Source organism: Pantherophis guttatus, chromosome 1, assembly GCF_059756535.1.
Source record: "Pantherophis guttatus breed Tessera chromosome 1, ASM5975653v1, whole genome shotgun sequence".
NCBI lineage: Eukaryota > Metazoa > Chordata > Lepidosauria > Squamata > Colubridae > Pantherophis > Pantherophis guttatus.
This window is the reverse complement of record NC_142063.1, coordinates 73,429,761-73,456,865: the sequence shown is the minus strand read 5'-3', so window position 1 is coordinate 73,456,865 and position 27,105 is coordinate 73,429,761. Positions and strand designations below refer to the sequence as shown.

Below are 27,105 nucleotides of genomic sequence, written 5' to 3'. Positions count from 1 at the left end.
ACTTCCATTAGTGAACTGCACATTCCAACAGTAACTTGGGAAATACACACCTGCCTTCCACTCATCTGATTATGATTGTATCAGCCGGCATAATTAAGTAGGCAAGTAACATGTAAAAGCCGACTGACAAAGAAAATGATTCAATTGGTGTCCCAGAAGAATTTACTAGACCTCTTCCCTTCAATATACAACTATTATAAAAATATATCCACTCTAAGTTTACTATAAAACACAAAGATAGCCCATACAGACAAAAATATTTGTTTAATTTGAAACCATACATCAATCTGCACTGTGTGTAATATAGTGCAAGACTGTAAAACAAGGATGCCTCAAGTTTAGGCAACTGTTCTGAATAAGACCAGTTCGTCTTTTTTTTAAAAAAAATGAAGGGAAAAAAAATCAAATCTCAAGAATCAGTTTAAACTCTGTTAGGTACACCATTATGTATCTTTCTCCTCCTCTGAAATGACTAACCACCTTCTCTAGGCTCTGCTGTTAATGTCACAGAGATAAAAGCTGTTTTGTAATTAGATCATAGTCTGGGGAAGTCAAGAATTGCAATGGCTCCTTCTGGATCATACTGCAACAAATTTTGACTGGAAGTGAATCTACTTCCCAATCCATTCAACATGGTTACTGTTGTTATTATATAATGGGAAAAAGTTAGTTTGAGAGAAAAAAAAGAAAGATCATTATGGATGCTACCTTACAGTCTTTAGTTCCAACAAAACTTCATATATGAGTAATGGATTACAAGTTCATAACAGCTGTTGATGTTACTTCACATACATAAACCATGAGGTTGCTTCCAAATTAAACTCCTTTAAGATTTCAGAAGCATGAGAGGTTTTAAAGGCTGCATCCAAATTTGTCTGTTTTCTTAAACAGAAACCATGCTCCATAAAGCATCATTTGTAGGATGTCATTTGCCTATCATTCAACTCAGACTGAAACACCCCCCCCCTTAGTATTAACACTCTAAGAATTATATTTTTAGAATAAAATGTACAATAGCTACTTTAAGTAGCTGGCTGAACAAACACCACACATCACACAAGAAAAAGTCAACTGTCTGAATCAGTGTTTACTTGAGCAAAACCTTGTAAGGGTACACTATACTCAGTCTTATTTTAAAGAAGTTGATTAGATTTTTATACAACATAGCCCCTGTCAATTTAAAACAGACCCACTGAAGAATGGAATGAAGAGTTGGAAATGCAACATTTCAGAACCAGACTGTGTGTGTTTTCAACTTCTTTTCTGAGGAAGACCTCTCAGAATCTGTGTCTTCAAACTCTGCTCTGTGCCTTTTCTGTCGTCCATGGTTTTGTGAGCCATCACTGTCTGCGGGATGCAATTCAGCAACCTCCTCTTTCATGCTCGTGCTGTGACTGGAAGAGTCTGTTGCGGACAGGCAGCATTCCTTGTGCAATGATGTGCACGTCTGCACAAAGCCGCTGCCTTTATCAACATTTAAGTGTAATTGTCTTCCTTGACCCAGAACCTCCTGCTCTCCAAAATTCTGTCCATTATTAAGGTAAGGAGAACAAGAGTGTATATGGCCATTACTGTAGTTTGTACAGGAATTGTCAGTGTTCCTATCCTCATTGTCTTCTGTTTGGTTTCTAGATAAATTTCCAGATGTGTTACCATTGGCAGGAGTAGAAAATGAATCCTTAGAAACAGCCAGTGGGTTGTGGCTGGATGTTGTTTGACAATTCTGGCTATTTTTCTGTTCCACAAATCCTGAAGGTTGATTGCATGACTCCTCAGTGCAACTAACTCTTTCTTTGCAAATGGCTTTTCCGTTGAGCTTCTTAGCTTCAAAAGAATGCTCTATAGATCCACTACTCCCAGTATCCTGGGCTAGGGTTTCCTGGTTTTCCACCTGTCGTTGATTATCACATTCATGTTCTTGAACATTTCTAGAAGTTTCTGCTGGGTTACAATCCTTGAAAATGTCTTTGTTATAGCTTTCAGCAGCAGAAGAATCTTGACTGCTAAGAGCTTTTCTACTAGTTCCTGGTCTTCCTTCACTTTCTCCACCTCCACATGAAGATTCACCATCTTTATTAGCCGCATAAGACATGTAGTGAAGCCAACGAAAAGCTTTATAGAGCTTCCTATCTACTGATTCACTCTCAGAGCAAGGAAAAATCTTTTCTTTACGAACCTCTGTATTTCCAGCACTTCTTTCAGGTGATGAAGCTGGAGAAGCAGAGAGATCATCCACTTTGATTTGGGGATAATCATAAAGGTCTTCACCTATATAGGTACTTGTGTTTCCTGCATTTGCACTAGTCCTTTCTTCCTTTTGTGGCTTTTGTCTTTGTCTACGTCTCTGAGCATTGCGCTGCCTGGTTAAAGCACGTCTCTCATTCAATTCGTCATCATCTTCTGTGCTGCTGCTACTGCTGGAGCTGCTTGAATCATTCTCTTCAGGACTAGGTGACCTTGGTCTTGGGAAAAGATCAGCATCCAGCTCGGTCTCGCAGGTGTTTTCATCAGAATCAGATTCATTGGAAAGGGCTAGGAGGCGTTTGTCTTGATATCTCCTAAGTGCAGATAACCGTTGCTGACGAGAAGCTGCAGCTTCTCTGGGTGATGGAGATTCAGTGGATCTCAAAGTTCCCAAGTTATAGGCAGGTTCATCAGATTCTTCTATCATATGAGGTGGGGAGTGATGCAGAGAAGTAGAGGACTCAGATTCACTATAGCCAGAGCGTTCACTTACTCCAGCATGGAGCTGCAGGATAGTACTTTCACTGAGGTCACTGTCAGAGTCAGAACTCCACCCCTCAATTTCTCGGCGAACCAAGGAGTCAAAGAAGGCCATCATTCGTGGGTCCTCTTGGACTGACTGATTGGCATAATCATGAGACAGGCCACTGCCACTGTTCAATACAAGATTAATGTACTCCTCATGTGTATAGAGACAACGTGAATCATCTTCAATTTTACCATCAAGATCTCCCGTACCACCAGGTTGTCGATAAGGGCTCCAAATCTATAAACAAAAAGAAAAAGTCACTTTATACCCTTACCACACATAATGTCAAGACATTAAAAAAATAAATAAGCAACTTGTATATTTATATTATATATTATAACAAATTTTAGAGACATGTACTGATGGGAGCCTTAGAAGAACATTTACTTTAATTCCATTCTATAAGGGCATTCAGATCAAAGATTTTTCCCCACCTGAACTGGAGGATTCACAACTCATAAAAATGCCCTAAACTAGAAAAGAAACACCAGACTGCAGTGCTCTATTTTTATGCAATAAGTGTCTACTGGTGGGATGGGGTGGGGGTGGGGAAAGGAAGAGTGCAGAAGGGATGGCTAAAAATGCCTAGCTGTGTTCTGTGTAAAAATTTAGGCACAAACCAAGATACTGGTTTCCCAGGAAACTAGCATTACTTGGATGAAGAAATATGCCACTATGCTTTATGAGATTACATATAATACTTTGTTTAGCAATTGTAGACATTCCTATACTACAAGATGAAAAATGAAAAAAATATTATTAGTTGAGAAATGTATTGGGCACTTCTTCAGGTTCAAGGAGGAGAAAATTTACTATGGTAACTGTGCAACTATTACTTTCATGGCTATTATAAAATAAACCTTCATTTTATAAATTTATATCCTTTCTTTCTTACGTTTTATTTTGTCACAGTAATCTAATCTTAACTCACAAAACTCTCTTTAAAAATCTTAACTCAGGAAGTAGAATTTTGTACAATAAATGTATTACTTAGAATTAATAAGTTAGATTTGGTGTAGAACTTAGATTTTGAGATTGTTAATTAGAAATAAAGTCTAACATAGCATCTCCATAATGAATGAAATCCTCAAATTACTTTTACATGCTAGAAGCAGTAAAATTGCTGCAAGTATTTATAGTTAGAACTAATGTGGTACACATTAGATAATCCCCTACTCTAAAGCAGAAATAGATAGCCTATCTCTATAGTTATCTCCATAGAAACAAAGGTCTATGAGTATTTTGATTCTCATTAAAATATACATTAGCAATACTTCAGTCTTTTTCCTTATATGCAATTGACAAGTTACCATTGGCATTAATATTCAGTTCAACACTGCCCTCCTGCTGCCAACCTTTTCCAACTTAAAACCAGTTTTCCTTAATATATTAAATTCTTCAGCAATACTGGTCTTCAAGAAAAGTTTTCTATGGTCTTCTTTGCTGTTTGCTGCACACTCCATTTTGTTTCAAAGCTCTTCTGAAAATATTGCCTTTCACTAACAATTTTTGTTTTAGAAAAACCCTTCCATCAATAATAAACCAAATGTATTATTCAAAGTCAAACAGGGCAAGAACTTAACTTTGTTTTCTTTCACATTAGATTGAAACAAACCTACATTAATATGCTGTCGAAAATGAAACATAAGCTCTAGATCGATTTGCTTAGGAAGAAATTATTACAATTGTGAAAAGTCGTGGTGTAAATTACATTTAGCTATATTTCTTTTCTCCCCTTATCTCAGGTCTTTAATTTCTTTGCTTTAATATCTCTTACTCCTTTTCTGTGATGTACATAATATTATAATGCTCACTGGAAAAGTAAGAGATAAGGAGTGGGATAAATATGTAACATTAAAAAAAAAAACCAAAAGGTTGTAGAAAGGCCTCTTCTTTGGCCCTTAGGGGATGGAGAAGTTATAAAAGAATAGGCCACACTTTCCTGTGTTAGACTAGATTGGTATAATAATTTGAGAGGCGCTAATAGTTTAGCTATTTTGTCTGAAAAGTGATGATAATAAAATTTCTATTATTATAGTGTTTCTTTCACACAGTTAATTGGTTTATAAATCAGAAACATAGTTATGTTTCATCAGATACATGCTGGGAACCTAAAGAAATTCCCTTTTCAAAGTAATTATCAGATTGAGAATAGCCCCCAAATAGTGATAGGCTGCAACAAAACCATTAGAAGATGTTTTTTGTGCATTAGTTTTTAACCTTTTTGTAACATGGACAAAAGGGTAAGGGTCTGGCGAAACCTATTGACTCATTCTGAGAAAAATGGATTTAAACACATAAAATAAATTATATATAGTTTTACCCAGAAACCAATTATGCTCAGATACAAAATAGCAGTAGAATCCTTCAAGTTTTTGAGTTCTATAATTCCCAGGACTTGAAATGAACACTTAATATTAGAACCATCATTAAAAAGGCAAAACAAAGAATATTCTTCCTGCGTCAACTCAGGAAGTTCATACTGCCCCATGAACTGTTGATAGTTATACAGAGGAATTATTGAGTCTGTCATTTGTACTTCTATAACTACCTGGTTTGGTACAGCAACCAAACAGGACATGTACAGACTCCAACAGATAGCTAAGACTGCAGAAAGAACAGTTGCAACAGCCTGCCTTCCACAGAAGACCTGTTTATTGCGTGGGTCAGAAGGAGGGCTGAGAAGATAGCTACAGACTCCTCACATCATGGACATAAACTGTTTCAAATCCTCCTCTTGGAATGACATTACAGGGCACTGCATGCCCAACTAACTAGACAGTTAGTTTGCCAAACTACAGGGAGAGTTTTTCCCCTCGCACCATCAATCTGCTAAACACCTACCATAATTCTCACAGTACTGTCTAATCTATGTCTATTTACCCATGTAGTATGGCTATAGTATTATCATTTAGCCTAATTATCTTCTTTAATTCCCCCCTCTTATTGGCATTATTCTGATGATGATGATTATTATTCTGTTGCCCTGCATGTACACTGAGAACGTCTGCACCAGAGACAAATTCCTTCTGTGTCTAATCACACTTGGCCAAATAAAGTTTTCTATCCTCTTTTATCCTATCCTCTTCCATCCTATCCTATCCTATCCTATCCTATCCTATCCTATCCTATCCTATCCTATCCTATCCTATCCTATCCTACCCTACCCTACCCTACCCTACCCTACCCTACCCTACCCTAACTAATATGTAATACAGTAATTTGTGCTTTTTTATTAGTCAATTAAATCAATAACAAGATAATAAACTTTTTAAGGTATAATAATTTAAGCAGTGTGATTAGTTGAAACCCACAAACATTTTTGGAGTCTAGAATCCATAAATTACTTTCTGGCTAGTATGTATTATTGAATGAAAAGCTAAATTTTAGTCAGAGGTTAGTGAAAACAAAGTTGCAATTTTTTCTCTATCTAAGATCATGGATCCCATGAAACCTATCCATGGACCTCATGTTAGAACTCTATATATCTCTATTATTGGTATAATAGAGTATAACTCTATTATTGGTATAATCTGTATCTCTATAATACAGATTATACCAAGTACATTCATGCACAAAAGAGTCCGAAATGAATCATCCCAATGGACAGTATCCAGTATTCAATAGGCTCTAAGGTCACATTTTCTCTTTAATAAAAATTGATAGAAACATAATAATTCTGGAAAATGAAATGCTATACAATATACTTTCTTCAAGAATCCACACTCCGCCAAAAAGTTTTTATTATAAAATATGCAAGTATGAGTAATAAGCTAGAAGAAACCAGTCAGATAAACTAGAGTTTGTAATTGACTACAGTTTAAGCCAAAATGACCTCAGTAAGTAAGTAAATAAAGGCTCTAAATAGAGTTTTGAAACTTGTCTGAAAATTAGGAAACAGAAATTAATTGAAATTAATTCATGTGGATTTTAGTCAGAAAACTTGCTTGGCAGAATTCAGACAGGAATACAAGGCTGTCTTTCCTCAACTCAGCATAAATCATGACAGTTTGAGTGCTGGATGTAGATAGGTAAGAGTAAGAATCAAGTCCTACCTACCCTGAAGCTCAATGGATGACTCATTCTCAAAATGCCTGTGACATATGACTCAGATTTGTCAAAATGAGACTGATTCTAAACATCTTGGAAGAAGCTAAAGATAAGTCTGTAGAACCAATGCCGTACAGTACTGACTTGTCCAAACACAGAAAATACGACAGAGTGAATTTAGTTTAGTGACCTTTTGAGAGCTGGATGCAACAAAATTTCATTTTAATGTATGCGGATTAGTGTACATTCAAAGTGACAATAAAGTTATTCTATTCTAGACTATTAGTTCAGATAGTTTGCAATATTTGCTTTATAATCCATGTTTTACTCATATAAACATGCAAGGCAACCTACAGTTAGAATACATCTGGAATGGTTATGATAAAACCAGTAAAATTAAAAATAAATTAGTGGTTACAATCTTAGTGAAAGAAATGCATTTTCCATTTTTTAAAAATACTTGGAGAACGATAGCCAACTACACCTCTCTGAGGAGCACATTCCATAGCCTGAGAGGCACATTAGGAGAAGCTGTTCTTCTCTGTACCTGCAGATGAGCCTCTGGCAATGGCTTTATCTACAAAAGGGCCTCTCCTGCTGAAGTAAATAATGGGGCTGGTTCATAGAAGGAGAGTGAGCCAGTCCTTTAGAAAGTCAGCTCCTAAGCTATTTAAAAGATCAGCATAAAATTTTGAAACTGTGCTGAGCAGAAATCTGCCAACAGCCCAGATCTTTGGGTACAGGCATTATTTGATCCCTGCATTTCACACCAGTATAGCACTAACATTTGTGATGATTGCACATTTTTCAATAATTACAAATTCTTGACAGTTTTCAAGGATAGTCACATGAAAAATATAGGATAGGATGTGCTAACACTTGGATAACCATCATTAGATTAATGTTGATATACTATACCAAGGAGATTTTTCAAGAGGCAACTAGACTTTCTGGTTTTCCTTTCAGTTGCCTCTTGAAAAAGCACCTTTGGGACAACCATGACCTGGATGACTGAGAATCTCTATAGACATTGATATGCTGTAGTTAGATAATTGTGCAAAATGTATTATAGATCACAGCTGCTAGTTGTGGGTCTAGTGACCATTAAGGATCCAGGAGGATCTGCTCTTTCAGGGGGAGTGCAAACCTATCCAAACCACAAGTCACCAATCCATTTTTTCCCTTACCAATAGCACCTCTATCTTGTCTGGATTTATTTATAGCTTATTCACTCTTATTTAGCCAACGTTAAATGCTCCTTATGGCTAGAGATAAGGTCACCTTTTTGCATAAGCAACCTTTCAAACACTTCTGAATTATTAACATTTCATATATCAACTTTTTAAACAGAAAATTAGAATCTGTGGCGGAATTCACCTTACATCAGCTCAACACAGAGTTGTCCACCATTGTTGAATCCCCAGGCATGGCAGCAGAGCTCTGTCTTCAGAGCCTTTCTAAAGGCTGGGAGGGTCAGGCTCAATGTAAGGTCCAGGGGGATGATATTCAACAAGATGGATGCCATGGAAGAAAAGTCTCTTTTTCTGGGATCCACCAGATAACACTTTCTGTAGATAGGTCCCATAACACGTCTCTCCTGCTACTTAAAGCTTAACCAATAATAATAAAAAAACAAAAAATCATGACCATGGAGAAAAAGAAAACCACCACAAACTCACCTTTATAATTTTTTCCACACCAGAAGAGCAGATCATATACGTGTGAGGATTAAATCGAACTTGGTTTACAATTGAACGGTGACCTTTCAGCACCATAAAGGCCCCATTAACCACTCTGCCAATTCCACCTGTAAAGAAAAAAAAGGTAGAATTGGGTGACTTTTTATAAATAGGCTTGACTATATTGCCAGTGGAATACGCCCTCTTAATATAAGCAGGCACTACAACATGTGATAGCCTTGAAAGTGACTGGTGCCATAACAGCATCATGAGTTTAATTCCTCTCCCAATGGAATGCCATGGCAAATGACAAGATTTACATTTTTTCAAGCCACATTCTGCCTCAGTTTCCCCATATTATTCTTTGGAAATATTCAGAACCAACACCACATTTGTTTCAGCAGTTTAGTCAAGAGAAATAAGATATGTGTAATTTGTAAATGCATAATGACAGCATACAACAACCTTTGACAAGGGTCACATTTACCTACTTGAACAGATCGTTTTATTCTATATGTAAAATAAAAGCTGTTATAATCTAAGCTAACACTGTGTAACATGCAAAGATTATTTTAGATTTGGTATCAAGAGAGAGAGAGAGAGGCAGACAAACACACAGAAGTCACTGATAGGGAAGGAGAGCCAAAGAGCCCTGCCTTGCTTTTGATGCTGAGAACAGAGTACTAGAAGTACATGCTGTTGTCATAGGAAGGGGGATGGGGGGGGGAGTTAAGCATGCTAGCCCTTGCCTCTTGTTGTTGAGAACATGGTTCTAGAAAAAGATACTGTTGAAAGCAGGAGGTGCAAATAATGGGTGAATGAGAATTTGATAATAAGGAATAGGACTATTCCTTAACTGGGGACTTGTTGCTTCCCAACTATGTTGACAGGTCTCTTTGTAGGAGATGACCAGGCTGAGCCTGAGGGGAGGAGTCAAATCAGTGGTGCAATCTGGCCGGATCTATCCGGTTCGCGCGAACCAGAAGCGCCGTTTTTGACCCTCCCTCTCCTTTCTTAATTCCCTTTCCTTTGACCGTTACGGTAGTAGTTCAGATTCTTACAGAGAGCTTAAACTTGCAATAAATTTTACTCTCATTTGAACTGCCTGAATATCCTGACTTCCCTGGCTCTTGACACTCCCTGGTTTTTACATTACTTAATCTTACATGATTTAATTAATTAGTGGGTTTTATAGGATCTAATGTATCTATTCTTTTTATTGTAAAGTAGTTACTTGTCTGATATTCCATTATTCCCTTAAAAGTTAGTGCTCCCCAGGTTTTAATGAGACTACTTTGTACTTCTGTATATTCTAAATTTTTAAAATATTTTTTTATCCTGCCTTTATTATTTTTCAAGTGGTGAACGTACAGTACATAATATTCCCTCCAACTATTCAGCTGTCATTCCTTTATTATATTTATTATTATTGATAGTGATTGTGCAAATCCTATCTTTGTTTTTTGTCTTCCATGTTTAACAGGTGAGTATCAACAGTGGAGAGCCTCTATTAAGGAATAATAAGTAAGTGGAGAATTGTTACGGATACATTTTCTATTAGGGAAACTCAGCCTCCATGTATATGTCATTTTTAGTCTAAAGAAACAAGACTTTTGCTTTTAATACAATTTTGTGATTTCTTGACCTACATCTATAAATACATTCTATAATTATGTATATTGCCTTTATAATTGAAAAATAGGCTTTTTTTTGTAAAGAACATGATGCAAAGTTCAGCCAAGAATGAACAACTCATTTTCAACTTACTACGTGTAGTCCTCGACTTATGACAATTGAGCCCAAAATTTCTGTTGTTAAGTAAGACATTTAAGTGAGTTTTCCCCCATTTTACGGCCTTTCTTGCCTCAGCTGTTAAGGGAATCACTGCAGTTGACAAGTTAGTAATTCGGTTGTTAAGTGAATCTGGCTTCCCCATTGACTTTGCTTGTCAGAAGGTCACAAAAGGTGATCGCATGACCTTGGGACACAGCAACTGTCATAAATATGAACCAGTTTCCACACATCTGAATTTTGATCACATGATCATGAGGATGCTGTAACTTTGAACGGTCACTAAATGAACTGTTGTAAGTCATGGACTACCTGTAATTATAGAAAGAATGAATGTCTTCCTAGTTTACAGCATGGTTTTAACACTAACAAGATAAGCAATTAGAAAAGTTCTGAACACCAAAATACTGCATTTTAGTACTATGCATTAAAAGAAACAACAGTCTAACAATTTAGGACCCTGAGAGCCATCATAATAAATTGTTTGACGCACGTAACAGTCACTTTGGAATTGTGTGAAAACCCAAACTTTAACCTTTGCTATTTCTGCCAAAAATGAGTAAGGCTAAGAGAAGAAAAGAAAAATACTGCAGAAAGAAAATTAAAATAAGTTCCAGAATGTTGGTTAGTTTAATAATGAGGCCACAATAGGGCATAGCATATTTCTGCCAGTAGTTCAAATTAAGAAGTTGAAACTGAGAAGACAGTTTGAACATAGTTTGAAACTTAAATGTACAAAGCAGACTTCAAAATGTCTTGGATTATTTATAAGTATGGAACATCAGCAACCAAAATAGAATAGAATAGAATTTCTGTCCAAGTGTGATTGGACACACAAGGAATTTGTCTTGGTGCATATGCTCTCAGTGTACATAAAATAAAAGATATGTATGGAAAAGGTATGGAAACAGGAGCACAAAAGAAAATGCAGAGAGATACAAATGCAGCAAGTAGGTATTAAGGTAAGGTGACCAGATTTTAACATTGGTAAAGAGGGACATTGTGGGTGTGGCTTATTTTGTGGGCGTGGATATCTGGTCATGTGACTGGGTGGGCGTGGCTAGCTGGTCATGTGACTGGGTGGGCGTGGCTAGCTGGTCATGTGACCGGGTGGCCATGGCTATGTGTATAGGGTAAGGTGAACAGATTTTAACATTGGTAAGAAGGACACCATTGTGGGCGTGACTTATTGTGTGGGCGTGGCTTGGAGGCCATGTGACTGGGTGGGCGTGGCTAGCTGGTCATGTGACCGGGTGGCCATGGCTATGTGTATAGGGACTACTCAGAGGGCTGAAAAGTCATTTCTGACAGGTCCTCACACTTTTGACTGGTCCTCACACTTATGACCATCCTCACATTTATGCCCGTGCAGTATTCTTAACAACCATGTCACTCATTTCACAACTGCTTCTCTTCACCATGGTGACAAGATAGGGCAAAAATGTAAAATGTGAGGACAGTCGTAAGTTCGAGGACTGGTCAAAAGTGTGAGGACCAGTCAAAAATAACTTTTTCAGCCCTCTGAGTAGTCCATATGCACAAAAGGACTAACCAGAGGGCTGAAAAAAGTCATTTCTGACAGGTCCTCGCACTTTTGACTGGTCCTCACACTTATGACCATCCTCATATTTATGCCCATGCAGCATTCTTAACAACCATGTCACTCATTTCACAACTGCTTCTCTTCACCATGATGACAAGATAGGGCAAAAATGTAAAATGTGAGGACAGTCATAAATTCAAGGACTGGTCAAAAGTGTGAGGACCAGTCAAAAATAACTTTTTCAGCCCTCTGAGTAGTCCATATGCACAAAAGGACTAACCAGAGGGCTGAAAAAAGTCATTTCTGACAGGTCCTCGCACTTTTGACTGGTCCTCACACTTATGACCATCCTCATATTTATGCCCGTGCAGTATTCTTAACAACCATGTCACTCATTTCACAACTGCTTCTCTTCACCATGGTGACAAGATAGGGCAAAAATGTAAAATGTGAGAACAGTCGTAAGTTCGAGGACTGGTCAAAAGTATGAGGACCAGTCAAAAATAACTTTTTCAGCCCTCTGAGTAGTCCATATGCATTAAAGGATACAGCAATAGAGAGGGATGAAGGAATGGAAATTAGAGTAGGAGTGAGGGTAAGAGAGGGAGGAAGAGAGGAGGAGAAGGAGAAAGGAAGAGGAAGTAGGGAGGAGAAAAAGAGGGTGGGGGGAAGAGAAAGTAAGAAGGAAAGAAAAGAGAGGTGGTAGGTTTGAAGAGAAAGATTGCTGTACAATAAAAAAGATGAAAGGGAAGAAAGCCAACCCCAAGCAAATATAAAGATATTAAGATTAAGAATGAATTGTTAAACTTTAAAGAATAAAAGAGAACAAATATGAATAAATGGCAATAATTAGAAACACACATACAAACATACAATGTATTTTCTTTGAACAGAATATTTGGCTGGTTCACAAATTTAAACAGCGTTTAGTCATTTCAATTAAATTTACAATTTCTATATTTCCTTTTTGCCATATTTATTCCTCATCTATTTTTTTAAAAAAAACAATATTACCCTTCATCCTCATCTCTAATCTTAATCAAATTCAATTTTTCCCTTCTATTCTATTTTATACCCCTTCCCATTGTCATCTATTTTTATATCCATCCTCACATTGGTTAATTATGTAATTATGTAATACAGTTGTTTAATACAAATTCAACATTTTAATATAAATCAATTAGTTATATAACTATCTTTTTTGTATATTAATCAATATGAACATGAATATTCCAATTATTTCCATGCAATCCAATTTCTTACAAATCAATTAATTATACTTACCAATAATAATAAACCAAATAATTTCCCCCATATATTCCTCCAAACCACAACTTAACCATTTCTGCTTTCAACACAATATACAATTATTAATAGTATCTCAATTATTACAATTCCCTAGTTAAATAGAGCTTTTTTTCTTTTGTGTTTTAAAATCTTGAACTCTCCTCTTTTGCCCAAAATTTCCCATTGTTTGCAGTTTTGTACCTACCTTTTTTGGTGAGGAAAAAGAAAAAGAAAAAGAAAGAAATCTCTCTCTGCCTCATTTTGTCACGTTGCAGGTTTAGTTTCGCTTTCGCCTTTGTTTTCAGTATAGCTAGGGAAAAAAAAATCTGCTCCAGGAACTTTTTGCAGCTTTTTGCAGCTAATTAACCTAGCAGAAGCTGTTAACAGGGGCTGTTTTTTCTATTTTTGCAGGCATGGGTCTATTCATTTTTTTTTAACACTGATCAGCTGTAGGTCGGCCCTTTGAAGCCCCGCGGCAAGAGTTTAAAGAGTTTTTTTTCCCTCTAGCCATCAGCGGGGATTCAGGAGGCAGCCGGGACTCAGGAGGCAGAATGAAAAATCGGGACTTTTTTAAAACGCCGCGGGACGCGGAACAAATTGCTCAAAAGCGGGACTGTCCTGCCAAAAGTGGGACGTCTGGTCACCTTAGTCTATGTTGTGGCCCCGCCCTCTGAGCCTGTCCCATCGGAGGAAGAAAGCTCCGAGCATGAGGAAGAGGAGTCAGCCAGGCCTCCCTCTCCAGGCTCCTCCCCTCTGGCATTGTCTCAAGTGCCGGTCGAGGGAGAGGAGACAGCTGATTCCAGTCAAAGTGATAATGAGACATCATTCCTGGACGCACGCCTCCGAAGGCGTGATAAACGTTTGCAGCAGTTTAGGAGGCGTGCTAGGGATTAGCACTGAGTCACTGGACCACACCCCAGAGACCACACCCCAGAGACTATATAATAGAGAGTGGTGGTCAAGGATCTTTTGTGATGAACAAAGCAAAACCTTGGAGTCACTAAAGCCTCGTCCGGAACTGCTGGGAGGAATATTATTTCTGTTTGGACTTTCTTGAACGTTCGTATTTTATCTGTCTGTTTGTGCAAATAAAGTCCCTTGGCAGACGGTGTGTCTATCGCTGCCAAGTCGGAGATAAGAACTGGGTGCGTTCCAAAGTGTTTCCTTAACCCTCGGCTGGCTGTGTGTGTGTGTGTGGGGACGGGGACAGATCAGTCTATTCATTTTTTTTTAACACTGATCAGCTGTAGGTCGGCCCTTTGAAGCCCCGCGGCAAGAGTTTAAAGAGTTTTTTTTCCCTCTAGCCATCAGCGGGGATTCAGGAGGCAGCCGGGACTCAGGAGGCAGAATGAAAAATCGGGACTTTTTTAAAACGCCGCGGGCCGCGGGACAAATTGCTCAAAAGCGGGACTGTCCCGCCAAAAGCGGGACGTCTGGTCACCTTATATTAAGGTAACAAGACATCCTGCATTACACAGAACAATACTCTATATGGAAACATCCTCTGCGGTTCTGAAGAATCATATTAATCTTCTTCGAATAAAAAAAGAACTAGAAGGGAAAACAAAGGTCCTGAAGGATTCCAGCAATGGTCTGCATCAGAACATATAGGTCACCTGATCAAAATCTTCAGTATGAGAGATACTGTATAACCTCCTAAATCTGTATTTATGCAAACAGTTAGCAAAAGAAAATGTCAGTAGAAGTTCTTGACCATAAAACAATTACTAATTTCAAGCTTTTTTTAAAAAAAATGTTGCTGCCACAAATCCAGATCATTTGTGTTTAAGTATGACATAATATTATTTGATCAGTCTGATCAAAGGAAAATATAACGCTTCAATGCCCCGGGGGAGTGCTGGATTTTTATCTCAAAACTATCCTGGATATTATTATTCATGTTGCTTCCTCAGAGTACAAAAAGAATATTAAATGGTACAACCCATTTGGTTTAACTGATGTTTAACTGTAGATTAAGAACTTGTTAGAATGAAAACAAGTCCAAACAAACTGCAGATTGTAGATATGCTATTTTGACTGTGGAAGTGAAAAGGTATTTTTTAAGGTTTACCAAGGAAAGTAAAATGCTCCATATGACTTTTAAAGGAACTCCTTCCCTGTTATTGAATTTTAGAATAAGAAATTATTCCCATGACCGCCTCAATAGATATTTTCTTATCAATCTTCCATGTTATACATAAATTCCAAAATACATCATTCCTTACATTTTTATTGGGAATAAATTCAGTAGATTCCATACACTCACCAGCTTCAGGATCTGGAGGAATTCTCCACATGTATAAATTGAAGTCATCAGACCCCGAGAGAATGTACTATTAGAAATCAAAATATTATAAGTTACAAGAAAAAGACTATTAAAATACATGCAGAAGAATAATATAATTTAATTACATAACATGGCTAATGCATGTTCTGTGCTTTGTTCAATGAATATTATTAGGATTATGACAGATTAAATGCTGAAAATATAAAAACCAGTTACCTAGAAAAATATTACAATTCTACATATACACATTGATTTAGAAGTGCCATTGAAATTATGAAAATGTCTCCCTAAATGTATTTATTCTATTTTGGGTACTGTTTACCATTCTTTACTTGTACAAGAGCTTTTCATATGCTATAGGTTACATTTATAAAATTATATTACTCCATTTATAAAGGAATTCCCAGGAAGATCTATAGCTCAGTTGCAGAGTAAATATTTTGTCTTAAGAAGATTCCATGTTTGAGAGCAAGGTTAAGAACAGTACCTATAATTTTCAACTACAGTTAGTTTTAAACTGATTCCTGGGTTAGGTGGTCTAATGATTTGACAGGCTATGAAGTCTCTGAAAAACAACTTCCTATTGTTTCTTGTATCACATCCAAATTACATAATGATATATATAATTTCCCAATTGCTGTAATCATTTTTTTTTTTACCAAAATAGGGTTATCACAATGTATTTTACAACCCATCATGACTATATTATAAAATGTTAAGGGATATATTTCAGAATTTCATGCTGTGCTGCTAACAGCCCAAGGCACATTTCTCATGGGATATTAGTATTATAGTCAATAATGCTGTATGATGCTTAGTGGTGGACTTGACATATCCTTCATGTTTTCATCCATATTGGTAAAATTATTACTGGCCCAAGTCAATAAAACAAAACAAAAGCAATGATTGTCTCTGCAATGGTGAAATCTTACTTAAAATGTAAGCAATTCTAAGCAATTTTTTTGATGGCATGTCTGCTCAGCAACATTGGAGACCGGTTTCTTCTGTTTGCAACATTTTGAAATATCTAGTGTTTGCAAGCTATAATTAGTGCAAACAAATTTTTACATATTTTTGAATAACTTGTAAATCTTACAAAATATAAAAATAGTACTGGTGTCGTAAAACCAATGCACTCTGTTGTTTAAAAAAATTAGGATGTATTTAAATTCTATGCAGAGCTTTCCCCCAAATTATCTCATTCAGTACATTCTCTGAATAAAAAGTTATCAGGTCCTTGATAATTATAATTTCTTTAAACTAAATTACTGATCTACTTAATAGGAAAAAAAGGAAAGAAATGCACAATTGCACTTACAGATGAAGAATTTGCAAACACTGCAGAACTGTGAAACTGCTAATGTACTAGCTATTTACTCCTTCAATGGAAGATTAAACAATATTAAACATTAGTTTAATATAAAGTTACTTTCCATATGCTATTCCTCTCTGGAAAAAATAATTTCTACCCCAGACCTTGTCAAAATTTAAAGCCAAGGCTGTCACCACTTTTATTAGATTTATTAAACTGATTATTCTCTTTCAAGTAGAATTTTGGATTTTCTTGTAAGAGGAACATTTTTAGAAGTATTAGAACAACTATGTAAAAGATATATTGGATAAATAGCATTAAAGTAACTTTGGATAAATGCCGCCAAGATGACATCTTTTTGCAATAATGCACAGAATCTGGTAGTAGAGAGTGAGCTATAGCTAGACCAGAGTCTTTCAGTAATTTAAGACATGTGGACTTCAGCTCACAGAATTCCCCAGCCAGCATGCTAGCTAGCAGGGGTGTCAAACTCGCAGCCAATGGGCCGGATGGTCACACACTGGGCATGCCTACCCCCAGTTTAGCGGAGGGGAAAAAAGTGACAACACGAGTTTGACATCCATGCTAGCTAGGGAATTTTGAGAGTTGAAGTCCACATAGCCATAAGTTGCTAATGTTGAGAAATACTGACTTAGACTGACAAGGTATAAGACATCTATCTTATCTTATCTTAGACATCTAATCTTATCTTAGACATCTATCACGAAGACTCTTTCCCAAAGTTTTACAAACATGCCACTAATTGCAGTGTAACAGAAATTAATGTCTCCCAAAGATATTCAAATCCAGGCAAATTCTCCCTGGAGAATAGCAGTAGCACCAATAGCATTTGGAATTGTGCCTGAAGAAAAATGAGTAGCAAGAGAAGCTGATAAAAGAAACAAACAGATCACATGTTATCTACAATTAATAATCACTATTCCAGTTGTACCTTTTTGGAACAACCAAAGTTCAAAAGTACGCCCATTTTAGCAATGTGAGATAAGTAATCTCTTTTCTGTTACATTTAGCAAATGTGTAAAGTTGTGAATTCAAACATTGGACAAAAATATCCCAAACTTGTTTCTGAGCAAAATTCTTAGCCAATCATTCTTCATCAATGATTATCTTAAAAAAAAAAAGCAAGCCAGGGTAGAATTGGCTTCCAGACAACCAGCTGCTGATTCAGAAATTTGCCTTAGATGGAAGAAATTCCCAGGCGTGGTTAATAACTGCGGCATGAAACATCAATCCTGGAACAATAAACAATGTCTCAAATGTTTAGAATGAGCCATCCTACGGCAATTGCATGGGATACCTTGTGGCTCCCTCCCACCTCTGTCCCCAGAGTAACTTTATACTAGCATCTTATGCAAACTAGAATATGGGGAGAAATAGCTACAATAGTATGATCTTATAACAGTGTTTTTCTACATTTTATCTCCTTGAGGAAAAATTCAGCCTTCTGTCATTTTTCCATTTCCTTCATTTTTATGGAATGCAGAATAGAACCATAATCCTCACCACAAGCAACAAAAAAGAAAATTCATTTTTTCTGTGGCCACAATTTTTCTGATTTCTTTTTCTTTGAAAATTAGGCCAGAATGGGGGATTTTCTGTAAGACTCAAAGGTAATCAAAGGCTGCCATACTAAAGTTAAGTTTCTTAACAGAGTTCTTGGGATGAAAGGCAAAAAGTAAAAATGTTAAAATATATTTAATTATAAAAGTTAATTTAAAATTCTATGGACAACTACCTTTTTGAGTCCCCCCCCCAAAAATCATCTCCTCCAACACTGAAACACACACACACGGTGTGTGTGTGTGTGTGTGTGTGTGTGTGTGTGTGTGTATATATATATATATATATATATATAGCACTGCACATGTCATGCTAAACCAGAATTATAGCAATCTGTAATTTGCTATGAGCTTTTGCATTTAGCCTATTTTTAGCCATCTTCATTCATCCTAGCAACACCAGCAGCTAAACTAAAAATCAAGTTTGCTGTGACACATAAAACATCAGGAATGTATTAGTTTTCCATAGGCAAATCAGGAGTTATAACAAGCTCAATCATATCATTCTGGCTAGTAAAATAAGGACAACAATTCTAATTCTAACTTCTGTCCAATATAGCTGCTAACGTTATGTGGATGAATGCTATAACACTGACATGTACCTTATAAGAATTCAGGATTTACCAAAGTCCTAGACTACATTTGATATTTGTTCAGAGGTAAGCCCTTCTACATTGGGAGGCAAAGCATGTACCTTCAACAATACATTCTTGTGTGGTCAATTTCTCTATTTTCTTAGAACAAAAGGTATTTGTATATCACTAGATTAAAGATAATACAATTAAACCATTTCAGTGCCAAATTCAAAGAAAGTTCCAGTATATTAACCCTGAGCTCCAACCTGCAGAGATAGATCTTCCATTCACCAGAAAGAAAGTCAATGTATATAAAAATCTGAGCTATGTCAAAAAGAAAAGTAGAATATTTTTAGGACACTAGAGCTGATTTAGAAGCCTTTTCTTCTCCTGAGCTTTGATAGGCAGGGAGGAGAACAGATATTACAAACGTTAAAAAGGCCAACTATGCACAAAGCTGACTCGCTGGCCTGAATGAGGTAGCTAACAGATTTAGACTCTCTGCATCCAGAAGTTATGCCGGAAAATAACAGAAGCAACAGACTAAGGAAGTCAGGAATTAGGTAAATCTGCATTCAAAACAGGAACCATTTTTAGCACTTCCTATTTAAGAGTTCCTGATGGCCAGTTTACAAGGAAAGAGACAGTTCAGATCCTGTGTCCTTGTCAGTTGGACAGCAAAGGATAGATTAATGAAGGCAACAAATGAACACATGGCACCTTTAAAATATGGGACCTCTGCTTGAAGAATGTGCGTATCAGAGCTACAGTGCATCCAAGACTGACAGCTAAGCTAAATGAAAGCTAAAACCAAAGTAAAACAGTGGCTTAAGTCAAGTTATCGATTCTGTCCAGACCTCTGATTAAATTTCCTAGTGTACAATAGCTTTATAACCACTGAAGTTTTTAATAGTTCTTTAACCACTGAAGTACAGGCTGCCATCTCTATTATTAAGTACCCTTAAATCTTTGCAATTTCTAACTCAACCAACACAATAATGAACAAAGTGTCCTCAATATGGTCATTTGCATGGACTTTCAGTAACCTTGCAACAGCCAGTTTTCCCTTTAATCAGCTTCTCAGTTTTAATTCATGTATTTAGTGATATACCTAAATGATAAGAAATAATTTTTTCATTATTTTTCTTCACTCTAAAGAATCAGGGCTAACAACATTTGTACTTAACAATTTCTAAATAAATAAAATAAAAAATTAAGGACCCTTAGGACACTATTTCAATTTTATAAAGTTCATGAATATTAGAATATTAGAAATAATAACACATCCAAATCCATACATTATTATACATAGGCACTACATTTTTCCATTAAATAAATATTAATTGTAGATTCCTAATCTCTATCCAATGTGTACTAATAGTCCATTGCTGCCCTCCACTGTCAACACAGAGAAATTTCAGCATTTTTCAATAAAATATTAACATGGCAGGAAATAGGGGAAACCACATATACACATGCTGACTAAATCTTAATTAGGCACAACATAGATTGTTTTTGAGTATCAAAATGGTGAGACATGTTCTTTTAGACAAAACTATTTCCAGGGCCTCTGTGGAAAAGGAATGTAGAAAGAGGCATCCATCTTAAATGGCTTTTCAAGATGTAGCACGCATCAGAAATTCAGGAATTTCTACTGGGAATGCTCCCAATGACTGCTGCATTCCTGAAATTCCCCTGTACAAGAATAAAGTCAACAAAGGGGATTGGGTGGTGATGTAATGTCTGAGATATGCCCCAAGTCTGATAAAGCAAAGCAAAGCAAAACAAAACAAAAATATCCAGTCATACACAGCATATATTAACCCTTGCTTGAAAAAGTCACCCACCAGAGAATTTTGTGACCAGGGACTTACAGATATGGTAGATAGGGTGTGGCACTCCTGAATGTCACTATGTTTTGCAGCATAATTCAAGCAGAACTGAAACTTACTTTCCATATTATTATTTTTTTCTTACCTTTATTATTTTTAGAAATAAGTCATGGAACACATCCAACACACCTTCCTCTTCTTAATTTCCCCACAACAACAATCCTGTGAGGTTTTGTGCCTATGTCCCACAAATGCCTATAATTTTATCCTTCTATCTTTCACTATATATTTTTAGAGGTACCAAGTTTATCATCCTTTAAAAATATTTTATAATATCTATCTATCCATCCATCGGTGAAATGCAATTTTTTTTTGCTACCAGTGTTGTGGGCGTGGCTTGGTGTGTGGGGTGTCATGTGACTGGGTGGGTGTGGCCAACTTTTTAAAAAAACCTTTTAAAGCATTTTTTTACTACCTATTCGCCCGAACCGGTAGTAAAAAAATGCTTTAAAAAAGTAAAAAAAAAAATAAAAATTCCAATGATCGCATGACATACAGTAGCTGTGATCGTCGGAACCTTTTTTTTTACTTTTTAAAGCATTTTTTTACTACTGGTTCATCCGAACGGTAGTTTTTATCACTACCGGTTCACCCAATTCAGAGCGCACTGGTAGCATTTCACCCCTGCATCCATCTAGCATCACTACAGCTACAGCTATATCTATTATAATATTATATAAGGAATAATGCATGTAAAACCTTTTCCCTACAATATAATTTCCAGGCAAACAGCACTATTCCCTTATGTTACTAATTAAAAAATAATAAAATTAGGATTTTTTGACTATCTAATGAAAAATACAAAAATTGTTCTCACAATTTTATGAATGCACATATTACATGATAAGGCAATGGCTCTATGGTTCTCTTTCATCTACGAGATACTCCATGATATTTAATATTTAATAATTTATTGTTTAAATTGATTTGCATATGGCAAGAAAACAGCCAAAAAGCCAGGAGGTGACCTTGGGCCAGTCACCTTCTCTCAGGAGAAAGAAGGTGACTGACAAATCACTTCTGAAAAACCTTGCCAAGAAAACCTTGCTGCCTATCCCTCCCGCCTGGAACGGGCCAAAAACGGGACACGCGGATGCCGAAAACAGGACGTGTGGAGGCCAAAAATTGGGCATGAGGCCGAAAATGGGCGCACGGATCAGCGATAGTAATCAGCGGCAATAGCAATCAGTGGCGGTGATCCCCGCAGCCTGGAACAGCTGATAGACGGTATTCTGGGAGGCCGATCCAACCACCAATCAGCTGCTTGTGCTAAATCAGGCTGTGCTGAAGCTGACCAGGCTGTTTGCTGTTTGCTGCAAGGAGGCAAATTCCTGGGAGACAGAGGCCGAAGGGTGGGGCCAGCGGGTGGGCGAGTCTTTGCCAATATTCACTCTATAAGATGCACAGACATTTCCACCCACTTTTTTGGAGGGGGAGGACATCTTATAGACCAAAAAATGCAGCATATTATCTATGTGTATGTATTTCTTCAGCAGCTCTTTTCACTTCCCAACCCACTATGGAAAGAAAAGAGATAAAAACAGGAAAAACACTGCATCTGCAGCAGCTTTAAAGCAGAGACTCAGCAAGTCAGTTATAAATAGTAACTGAGATGTTCATCATTAACTACTATTTAATTTATTTGGATGACTAACCACAATATGACTTAACATATTGTGAGAACTATGCCACTAAATATTATCTTTATTGATCTAGATTTACTGTTTTACACACAAAGAAATCTTACAGTATTCTACACTATATTCTCAAGCAGTCTTAAAATATCTTAAAATGCCTCTCTATATAACTCTTGGATTTTAGGAATTAATGCCCCTTACCTGATCACGATCTCCTGCAAAACAGCAGCTTTTCATGGTACAAGAGTTAAAATAACCCTGGTTGTCAAACTGGAAGACAGGCAGACGGGAATGGATGTCATAGAGGACTGGTGGCAACCGACGCCTGAGAGCAAGCAGCTGCGTTCCGTTGCTGTTAAATCTCACACTCATGGCACTCTGAAGTGACAGATTCCCACCATACCGGAGCAAGGAACTAGGAAACAGGAAACAAAAATGAATTAAAATGAGCTGCCACAAGTCAGCTGTCGCTAAGGTAGTTTCTATCATTAGCATTGGTGTTCAAGGATGGCAGAGTGTCTGAATGTGCTGTTTTGTAACATCATTATAATTTGGATACTATAGCTAGATATCCTGTTCAATATGATATTTGAGTAATGATTACTTTAGCAAAATTTGGAACAAATTTCAAGTGAGTATTGTGGGTATATATTTTACAACTTTATTTCAGGCAAATCTAACAGCATAGAAATCCCCATGAAATCAAAGAGAGGAGGGTGATTTTAACTAATTTATTCTACTGACTGCAAAACTGGGGTTGGGAATTCTGGCTGCAGTGCACAATCCGCTTAAAATAAGCACTGATTTAACCTGGGTTTCCTTCTAGTAAAAAATGAATAATGTTTGGATCTAAGAGATCACTTCCATGCATGTTTCTTCAAAGATAATCAGTGTTGAATAAGACTCTCTCCCAAAGAAGTAAATTGAAGATTTTTGCCTTACATGTAAATAACATTTTAAAATCTTAAAATTTTAAGATTTTGTTTTGTTTTGTTTTAAGCACCTTTTGTTTTGGTGCTTATCATATTTATCACATTCAGTTTAACTGGGGAAAAAAATCTAGTTTTGGACCAAATGCTGCATGAATACAGTATCTGGAACCTTCTAAGATGTTTATGTCATGAAGTTCTTCATATTAAAATGCACTGTGGCTGAGGGTCAGAGCAGAATAAAAAAAGCTCAAATCAAATAGCCTTGCGCTATTCTCAATTAAAAACATGAATCACCACTATTTGATTCTTCTTGTTGTTTTCACTACTGAGCTGCTTCATGTATGAAACTTGTCTCTGGGCAGAAAATAATTTCTTTGTAGAAACAGGAAACACACACAAACACATTTATAGTGTGACCTGCTACACAGGTATAAAGAAGATACACTTGGGTTATTGCTATACAAAAACTGGAGGAAGATACAATTGTGTTGCTATTATTACATAGAAGACCATCCCTTCCAGCTCTATTCTGATTGATATATATATACAAATTTAAGCCCTTTAAAGTCTTTTGGAGAGCCGAAAGGATAGGCCTTAAAAAGTCATTGGGTATTCGGGCAGTAAATTTAAAAAAATGAAACAATATAATTTGAAATGCAAGAATAGCTTTGTTATGTCAAAATAGTTTTTACGAATAGCTTGTGGGAACAAATGACAACTCTTTGTGTTCAAGAATCAATTGCTTCATTTCCAAGAAAAAAGATAAAAAGTTATCTTCTTTTGGCAAGTGGCATCATCTGGATTGTTTTTTGAAGCTCACAAAAACAAAACACCACTAACAAAGGGAAAAGAGATTGGGACATGAAATGTCTTCAGTTGCTTTCATTATGTTATTCAGTCTGGATAGCTTGGTAAGTCAGAGTTGTAGCTAAATTAGTTACATGTTAGTCTATGGATATAGGAAATCATAATAACCTTTGGGTGAAAAAAAGGACAAAGAATATCTAGTTCTAAAGTCATAAAAGTCATCACGCATAATGAAAAAAACCTGCCATCATTACAAATTGTAGTATTTTTATTACTGCACTAAGAATGCATATAGCAATGCAACTAATGAGCAAAAAGTAGTTCTTGGCCAAGCAGAGAAAATATAAAAATTATAGTATCGTATCCTATTGTATAGTAGTATCTCCATTAAGTCCAACTAAACAATTTCTCCAAACACCAAGCCTTAATGTAAAATAAAAGTGAGAAAAGGGAGATGGATAGTGCAAGGTAATTTGATAAACAATGTTAAGAACAGAAACAACTTTATGGAAAGTTACAGTGCAATGGTATAATGTTGTTCTTTATTGTTTGATTACTGGATGTGCCATCAAGTTGATGTTGACTGAGTGACGACATAGGTCTTCTGCATGAATAAGCATATATGCTCTAGAGTATTTATTTTCGATTCCTAATGAAATGAATTATTTTCTCTTTTTAAATGCAAAATGAAATGTTTAAAGCTATGTCGTCTGTGAACACATGTTCCCCAACGATTAGTAATTATAAAGAAGGGGTCTTTATGGCATGATTTCCTGGAGTCTTTCAAAAAGTCACATGATGGCTGGAATCCAATCTTATCTCAAACCATTGTCAAGATAGCTGAAACAGACAAAAAGTCATAAGGTGATGTAAACACTCTAGCAATTCTGAAGGGTAACAGCCAGTATCTTCTAGCAAACAAGATTCATAGTACACTTTAAAGACTACCTTATCATATAACCACAGGATATTCAGACAACTTTTTTTTGGCTCCATAATTGCTTTGTCTAAACCTTCTGAGACAAATCATGCAGAAGCTGGGATATGGTCAATTATGATAATAGTTTCCTATATTCTCAGGAAAGAGCATCATGTTACATTTGTATTTCAAAGATAGAGAGGCCAGAACCCAAATGTATTTATCTGTGTCAAGGTTTTAGAGAATAAACTGAATATTTTAATGAAAATATTCATTTTATCTCTTAACTCCCCATCTCCCCCCCCCCGTCCAAACTGTAAGTGCTTACTGGGCAAGGAGTTGAACCAGTGCCTTGATTCCCCCCTCCTTGCAGGTGTCCAGAAGAGATTTGGATTAGGAGGTACATACCATCCCCAGTCAGATTTCACATGGGAGAACTGGTGATTTATAAAAATCCCATGGCCCCTTTCCTCACTGGAAAGGGTGTAGACAATCTACTTCTTCTAGTATGCTTCACAGTTCTACCCACAGTCTCAATAACTTTCTCTAAGACAGGAGTGTTAAACTTGCGGTGACACATCATCACATGACGTATTGCAACTCCCCCCCTTTGCTAAAATGGGGGTGGGTGTGGCCAGTGTGTGATGCATCCGGCCCACAGGCCGCGAGTTTGACACTCCTGCTCTAAGACATAGGGCAATAGTTGTCAAAAATAGACCTAGCAAGACCCTCTTTCAAAACTGTGGGCATCAATCCCTCCAAGAGAGAAGTGTTAACTACCTCCCAAATCTAGGAGAATTAAGGATTAAAGAGCCAAGAATGGGCATGATTTGAGTTCACATACTATTTGGGACAGCTTGGAGAACACTTTATTCATTTCTTCAGAATCTGCAGGCCAAAAAAGAATTCCAGATAACATGGCAAGACATTGCCTCATTCACCACGACAGACTTTGCCCAGAAGATACAGTTTTACGCTATAGTACTTACAACAGTGAATGCAAATGCAAGCTGCCCAATACTGACCTGCAGTAAAAACATGCACAAATATGCTACTAAATTGTATGGTTCCACACAATTAACCTCTTACAATTACAGATATTTTAAGTGACTTTAATGCATTTTAAAGTCTAGTTGAGATGTGGGGGCATATAAAATAGATAGAGAGACAGACAAGAATGTAATTGTGTGTAGTGTTATCATCTGGATTTCTAGAACTGAATGAACAATTACTCAGCATTCTTTCAATACTATTATGGCCAATAGTATCCTGACAGTTTACGAATATAAGTGGAGAAGGACGAAATGAGTCCATGTGTTTTTAGTTAAAACTAATCATTTTGGCCATTCTCAATTGACATAATAGAGAAGAGGCATTCAGAGGCCCAATTTAACTGCAACCAGATATATCCTTGATGCAAGACTTAACAATTTTATTTGACATATATATCCAATAGCATTGCAAATCCAGGATAAGGTAAGAAAGAACGTATCTAAAGTTACAGTCACTATCATCACCCCCCTTTTACTATATTGCAAGGCAAAGGAGGTACCAGAAAGAAAGGAATGAGGTTATGCATGCACACATATGCTAAGACACTGTCTTAATGCAACTGCACAAACCATTTCAATGATACAAATGCAAAGCAATTTGAAGAGATATGATTTATTCATGTTACTCTGCATTGTGAAACACTTGTTTTAAATAACATGTTTCACCAATATGAAATGACAGAATGCCTAGTGATACCTTCTTCATTTGCAACATTCAAAACTAAGGTACTTCTAGCAAGCTCCAGGTATTGCAGGCAATTCTGCTAGATAATCTGTAGGTCCTTCTGTTCTGATATCAAACAAATTGAAAAATATATGAAATGCACATTAAGTCAATTAAGCTTCATGTGAAGTAATAATCGGAGCAGGAACAACCAATCAAGTAACAGCATTTTTATACACAATGTAAATATGATATATAGAAAATAATATAAATGGTCTATTGTATCCATATTGGTAGAGATTAGAAGTGCATTAAAAGGGAATTA

At 36.6% G+C, this 27,105-nt stretch overlaps 1 protein-coding gene across 1 annotated transcript in view; it reads right to left on the bottom strand.

Annotated features, from left to right (window-relative positions):
- Positions 1–1,067: 1,067 nt before the first annotated feature.
- Positions 1,068–27,105, bottom strand: part of DCAF5 (DDB1 and CUL4 associated factor 5) — a 42,456-nt gene continuing 16,418 nt past the window's right edge. Inside the window, exons 6-9 of the mRNA XM_034417640.3 lie at positions 22,608–22,821; positions 15,390–15,456; positions 8,503–8,630; positions 1,068–3,010 (exon numbers count right to left, since the gene is read on the bottom strand). Of these exons, the coding sequence (XP_034273531.1) occupies positions 1,229–3,010; positions 8,503–8,630; positions 15,390–15,456; positions 22,608–22,821 (2,191 nt within the window). The 3' untranslated portion in view covers positions 1,068–1,228. The remainder of the gene's footprint in view (positions 3,011–8,502; positions 8,631–15,389; positions 15,457–22,607; positions 22,822–27,105) is intronic.